The sequence below is a fragment of the Acanthisitta chloris genome, unplaced genomic scaffold (genome assembly GCF_000695815.1).
Source record: "Acanthisitta chloris isolate BGI_N310 unplaced genomic scaffold, ASM69581v1 scaffold4333, whole genome shotgun sequence".
In the NCBI taxonomy this organism is placed as follows: domain Eukaryota; kingdom Metazoa; phylum Chordata; class Aves; order Passeriformes; family Acanthisittidae; genus Acanthisitta; species Acanthisitta chloris.
The window spans coordinates 36,112-42,948 of NW_008665307.1; the positions used below are offsets into that span (position 1 = coordinate 36,112).

Here is a 6,837-nt window from a genome sequence, read left to right on the forward strand (position 1 = left end):
TCTCTTCTCTCCCATGCAAAGCAGCGTGGTGCCAAGCTGGAGGGTTGTTGCAGCAAGGTGGTGGGGAAAGGTATCCTTCAGCTAAAATCAGTGCTATGTGGGTCACTTCCTTCCCTCCAGCCTGCCCCCAGCACCAGCCTGCTTATATGCTGTTGAAAGAGACACAAATTTCCTGAGGTGCCAGCCAGATGCCTTGAGACTAATGGAAAGCCAAAGCAAAATAAACCTGATGTAGCTGGGTGCTGTTTGCAGGAAGAGCTGAGCAGCAGCAGGCTGGTTCCCAGCTGAATCTTTCCTGCTGCATCAAGCATAAATTCATCAGGTATTCCATTTCCTACAGAAAAGCGAGAATAATTCACTTAGAAATAAAGAGTAGAGCTATTTTCCCCTCTGACACTGTGAATACAATTACCTAAGGCATGGGAGGCTGAGATAACTCACTTATTCAGCCCCCACTCTCCAAAGAAACCATCATCGTTCTGTCAGAAAAGGCTTTAAAACCCAATTCACATCCTGAATGCTGAAACATCACCACATACAGAAGCTGTCCTTATGATTTGCACACACCAGCTGCAGCATCACAGGCAAAACACACCCATAGTCAGGGCAGAGGTACTTATTATGAGGGCCACATACATCATGCAAACTCCCTGTGTTTGCTGACCCTTCTCCTGGTGCTCTTGGTATCTCCTTGACCTACAGGAGCAATTCCCAGCAAAGCAACACACATTGGCATCCTCCCAGCAGTGTGTGAGCCATGCTGGGACTGAGAAAATGTGCATGGGAAAGAGAGTCCCAAGCTGTGTCTGCTTGGAGAGCTCAGTGAAGCGAAGCCATAAGCCTGTGTTTGCCCCCAAATATAATTCCATTCAGGCTGCACCCTCCAGCTCCCACCTCCTCTGCCATTACATAATGGGGAATGGAGTAATGACTTTCAGCAATGCTGTTTCAGTGGCAGGAGTCCAATTCTGGAATGTATTTTTTTTTAATGGTGGGGGGGAGAGCAGGTTGGCAGAGGGGAAAAAGCATCAGTTTGGTTTGTCTGCAATCCCTGTTTTGCTTTGGGAGCTTTAGAGGACAGACACATTCTTCCATCTCTGCTAATCCTCCTTTGATACAGAGGATTTTCCTGCCATTAAATGATAGCTTGTGAGAAAAAAATGCCAACTTTTCAGAGACTGACTCGTATGGCTAATGGCAGCCTCATGAGCAGGAGGGAGGACACAGCCACTCTCTGGCCAGGTAAGCAATGCGTTGAGATGATTTCCATTGGGAATTTTAGTCTCAACTATTTAATGCTAAGCTGATTACGCTCCTCTGCACTAGGACATATTTCCTGGGGAGATGGGATGGCCAGTCACTTACTGTTGGTGATCTTTTCCCACTTCAGATGATAGGAAGCTGCCCTGGGCACAGCTGGTGGGAAGGATGTGGATGAGCTCCTGAAAAGCAGTGGCACAAAGCCGTAGGATTCCCTGAGAAGGTCAGTGGTGGAAGAAAGATACTCACCAGGAAGGTGCTGGGACTTCTTCAGTTTCAAAGTGTGTGAGAGAAGAGCTTTTTCCTTCATCTTCCTTTCTAAACATAGATCTCTTTGTGGACAAATGATGCAGGGAAATGACAGAGGATGAAACCTGTCTCTGTTCTTCCCATGTGCTTTTAGATCCCTCAAGTTTGCTTGCCAGACCTGAAATGCCACTAGGGAATAATCAAGGTAATGTTTGCCATCATTTTAAATGGTGAGTACACTCTTATTCTACATTTCCCAATAGTGGATTAGACAGATCATTTGGAAAGGTGGCAGTTAAATACTCAATTATTGCAATCATTGTCTCTTTATCCTTCTTAAAACTCTGCAAATATTTTTTTCCTATCTCACTCTTTCTTCCAAATACTGAATTGCTGTAGTATTTAAAAGAGCTAAAGAGATATCCCTGGGGGGGAATTTTGTTTATTCCTTAATGTCATAGAAGTTTTGACCTTACTGCTGCATTTCCACCCTTTTTCTTCAACTCACATCTCTTTTGAGCACCCCCTGTGTCAATGAGTTGGAGGCATCTTCCAGCTGCTACCCTGTCTGTGAGCAGAGCATTAAAGGCAAAAAGAATATATATTTTTGTGAAGGAGTAAGGTGGGAATGTTTCAGGCTATGTTGATCAGAGGAGATCTGGCCAACAGGGGATAGCTGATCTCGTGTGCTCTCAGCAGCAGTTCCCAAGGGTTTGGTGGGGTTTAGGTAGAGGATGTTTTCCAACTTGGTTTGCAAGAAAAAGGGGGAAAATCGCCATAAAGACTGTGGTGCCAAGGCACTCCTCTGAGCTCCTATTGATGGGGGGAATATTTTCTCTTTGGGTGGTCCTCAAGTGGTTGCTTTCCATGTCCTGCACAATGCAGAATGTTACACTTGTAAAATAGACATCTTAGAAATCTGCTGTGAAATGCCACTAGCAGAAGACCCAGATTTGGCCCTTGTGTGTAAGGAAAACAGGCTGGACATGGCTTGGGTACAGACATTTCCTTTGTTGAGTGATTAGAGAACAAGCAGGGAGGGGAGGGAGGGGATTTGGTTATCAGCAGGCTCATTCCTATGCTGCACGCAATGCACAGAGCTGTGGGCAGAGGTTTGCTCTGAAGGCCAGAGATGTGAGTGACCTAGGGGAGCTGGAGCTGAGCATTGAACTTGCTCAGGACAACCTCACCTATAGGAGAGCCTATGCACATACGCCCCTCTGGATGTCACCCTGAGCCCATACAAGGCTCTCCTGCTGGCAGCAACACTTGCATCCATCCTTTTCCAGAGAGCCACCTGTGGTCAGACATTTGGGAAGAGGCAAATCCTTAATCTGTCTGGCCCTCAGTTTATGTAACTGCCTACAAATACAACATATGCCCCTGTTGGCATGCAGCAGGGTAGACTGGTGCAAAGGGTAGTGGACAGGCAGCCCCTGGTGAGGCTGCACAAAGAAAGAGCAATCTGAGGCTGGTGTGTGCCCCCAGTCTTGTCCTTAGGCTCTTCAGCTGTTGTCTACCCAGGGCCCTGACTGAAGGGTACTTTACTTTCAACTGTTAGATAAGGGCTTAGAAAGCAGAAGAGCAGAACAGAAACAAACAAACAAAATAATAACCTGTCTAAAATCCTTTCCGCTTCTCAGAGTCCTTCACTATCATTTATCCTCGAAGCAATGATGTTTTGCTAATTCTCCAGTCACAATAGTATTGCCAGGCATGATGGGACCTGAATTTCAATAAAGAGGCCACAGCTAAAATCCTTCTGGGATGCTCTCTCCACGTATCTAAATCATGCTTTTGCATGCCATGACCAGGATGGTTTGAACTGAACCAGGCTGGGCAGCACCTGGGTCAATGTCCTTCAGTGGGCACCTGCCCAGCAACTGGTTTTGCAAGTCTCCTGTTTGCAGAAGCCACAGGCAGTGTAAACCCCTAAATAGAGTCCCATGCATGTTGCCTTTAAAAAGGATGGAGAAAAGGCAGAGCAATTGCAGTTCGAAATGTTCTGTACATTAAAGCCTCAGGAACTGCAAAAATAAAAGCTTGACACCTGCTGAAGCTGATGCTTCCTGGCATATCACCTCACAAGTCTGTCTTAATAAAAATGCCCATTGGGAATGCAGCTGCACTGGGCAATGACTGTGCTGCAAACTGGTGGGAGAGGCAGCTCAGCTGCTGGGAACTTGTCCCTCTCTGGACAGTCAGCAGGAGTGAGGGAGGGGGAAAGCAGCAGCAACATGATCCCAGCAATGCTGTAATTACGGTGGCTGTTGTAAAGCTGTTGGTATTTCATGTCTTGTTGAAAAAAAACCCCAGTCAGTAGCAGTAGCACCATTTCCTGCTGGTGACTACATGGAGTTCACTGGTGATTGCTCATTTTGTTGAGCAGCAGGTAGGATGTGCCTGCGAGAGCAGTTACAAAATGAGCTCTGGCTTCAGTTCCTCCTCTCCAATGACTTTATTTTCATAGGGTCAGAGAATGGCTTGGGTTGAAAGGGACCTTAAAAGATCATTCATTTCCAACCCCCTGCCATGGGCAGGGACACCTTCCACTAGACCAGATTGCTCCGAGTCCCATCCAACCCGGCCTTGAACACTTCCAGGGATGGAGCAGCCACAGCTTCTCTGGGCATCATCATCAGTGTCTCACCACCCTCACAGTAAAGAATTTCTTCTGTATATATGTAACCTAAATTTCCCCTCTTTCAGGGGGGAAAAAACATATTGAATTAAAAAAAGTAAATTCATTTTGCAGATATTTTGTTGACTGGATGCTTTTTCCTCTCAATAAACAGCTGTCTATGGAGGCTGATGTCTCCCATTCCTTTTGTTCCTTGATTTGCCCCCAAGAGCTTTCTTCTTCTCTTCCTTGTTGTACACCCACCTGCATAGGACTAACTTGAAAAGAAACAACAGCCACACAGTATGTCAGGCTGATAAAAGGAAAAAGTGGCTGCTCCCATCAGATATGAGGCACTGTGGTGACTGTTGTGAGAATTGGAAAAACAGTAAAATCTGTGCTGCAGGTGCAGAGTATCTCATCTATGATAAGATCATGAAGTGAGTAGTTGAACAATATCTCCTAATTTGTTTTCACTCATGCTGTTCTACCAGTAGACAGTGGGAATGTGTTTTTAAACACTGCACTGCATCTTTCAGAGCTGATAGTTCCCTTTCCAGTGCTTCACTGGCTCTGGTGGAGAAATGTTTGGTTAAGTGAACAAAGGAAAGAAAGAAGGAAAAATAACGAATTTGACATACCCCAGGCAACTAACTGATCTCTGCTGCCAGGCTCAGCAAACACTGCCCTGCCCTCTTCCCCACACAGAAATAGTGCAAACCCCTCCACAGCTGCTGACCTTCAGAGCATCTCTGGTCTCTCTGCAAGATGATAGGGACATGTTTTGGCCAAGGAGCAGTCAGTCACAGACACACTGAGAAATACTAAAGCCTAGGTGAGTCCCTCTCTTGGGGAGAGGAATTAATCAGCAATGATGTTCTAGGTGACATACAATCTCAGTGGGTTTAAAAACCCAGCAGAAGACTTTTAGGAATCTTTCACAAGAGCATCTCAGTCAGCACTGGTATACAGTGTCAACTAGCCTGGCTAGAAGGGAGGTAGACAGTGTGATTTCTTTTCTCTGTTGTGACTAATGTGTTTGTTAATGATGCTATTCTCTCCTGCCCCGCCTCCGTGGGGACGGCGCGTTCCTCGCCGACAGTGATCCTTTGCGTCCCCCACGTCCATGCGGTGTGGGCCTGTGTGAGGTCCTGCCCTCCCAGCTGTGTGTGCACCCAGGAGAGGAGCTGCTCCGTCCTCTGTGACCGTGCTGGTCTGGGGCAGATCCCTAGTGAGTTCCCCTGTGAAGCCTCTTCTATCAACCTGGACAAAAACAGCATCAAGTTCCTCTCTGAGAGAGCCTTTGGGACCTTGCCTTCCCTCAAATCCCTGTCACTCAACCACAACAATATCTCCTTCATCACCCCAGGGGCTTTCAAGGGGCTGCCCAGCCTGACTGAGCTGAAGATGGCCCACAACGAGTACATTCGCTATCTCCACACACGAACTTTCACCGCCCTCAAACGGCTGGTGAGGCTGGACCTGGCAGACTGCAACCTCTTCAACATCCCTGACAGGATCTTCATTGAGTTGCCTGCCCTGCAGGAGCTCTTCTGCTTTCAGAACAACTTCCGAAGGATCCCGGGTGCCATCAGGGGCATGGAAAACCTGACCCATGTTTACCTGGAGAGAAACAGGATTGAAGCAGTGGCCTATAACTCCCTGCAGGGCCTGAGCAAGCTGCAATACTTGAATCTGCAGGACAACAAGATAAATGTCATTCACGAGCGAGCGTTTCAGGGCTGTCAGAGGATGGAGTACCTGTACCTGAATGACAATTTGATCAGTGAGCTTCCAGAAAACTCCTTTGATGGCCTGAGGCGCCTGAAGATGCTCAACCTGGGGGGGAATTTTCTCAGGAACATTTCCAACACCTGGTTCAGGGACCTGGGGGAGCTGGAGTTCCTCTACCTGGACCGCAACAGGATCAGCCACATTGAGGAAGGGGCTTTTGAAAACCTCACCAGCCTGGTCGCCTTGCACTTGAACAGCAACAACCTGACCACCTTGCCCTTTTCCGTCTTCGAGCCGGTGTACTTCCTTGGGAGGCTCTACCTCTTCCGCAACCCCTGGGAGTGCGACTGCCGCATCGAGTGGCTCAAGGAGTGGATGGAGAATTACAGGCTTGTCAGGGATATTCCTTGTGCCTCCCCCTCCTCAGTAGCTGGGATTGACCTGACGGATGTGCTCTTTGAGAGGTCACCAGAAGGTTATTGTCTTGACCCAGTGGAGCTAAACATCACATCCGAGAGCCCGACCCCAAGTGAAGAGCCTTGGTCTACCACAGAGAGCAGGTTCAACAGCCTTATCTCCAAACTCTTGCTCCAGATGGGCCTTCCTGAAGAAGTGGCAAATACCACTGAAGTCTACAGTAACACTACGCAGCTGGATGGACAGACTGAAGGGGTTTCGTCTGGCATGGGGGAAAACAGTGTTGAGGCTGACTCCTCTTCTTTTTACCTTCCAGCACTTTTTACAGTGATTGTTTTGCAATGCAAATAATCCAAGGGCTGTGTGGGGCATGGGTCCTGCTTAAGTGTTTAGCCCCTGCACCTACGTAGTCATTAGGGAAAAGTTTGTATCGTGAGCCTCCGATACATAACTGGCTCCAAACTCTTCCAGGTTAGGCTGGTTGGATCTGGCTCCAGATTCCCTTGGAAGATGAGTAGCAGTAAGGTTGAGGTTTGGCTAGAGACATGTAATGTCCC

At 47.7% G+C, this 6,837-nt stretch overlaps 1 protein-coding gene across 1 annotated transcript; it reads left to right on the forward strand.

Moving 5' to 3' along the window:
* The first annotated feature begins 1,717 nt into the window (after positions 1-1,717).
* Positions 1,718-6,631, forward strand: NYX (nyctalopin). Its single transcript, XM_009071670.1, has 2 exons — positions 1,718-1,739; positions 5,232-6,631. The coding sequence occupies exons 1-2, from the start codon at positions 1,718-1,720 to the stop codon at positions 6,629-6,631; spliced, it is 1,422 nt and encodes a 473-aa protein (XP_009069918.1).
* Positions 6,632-6,837: the final 206 nt, after the last annotated feature.

What these genes read in the sequence shown, in the direction of transcription:
- NYX (XM_009071670.1), top strand. Translation starts at nt 1,718, where the DNA reads ATGTTTGCCATCATTTTAAATG. An exon ending in GTTTGCCATCATTTTAAATG is followed by an intron (nt 1,740 to 5,231) that starts GTGAGTACACTC and finishes CCTCGCCGACAG; the next exon opens with TGATCCTTTGCGTCCCCCAC.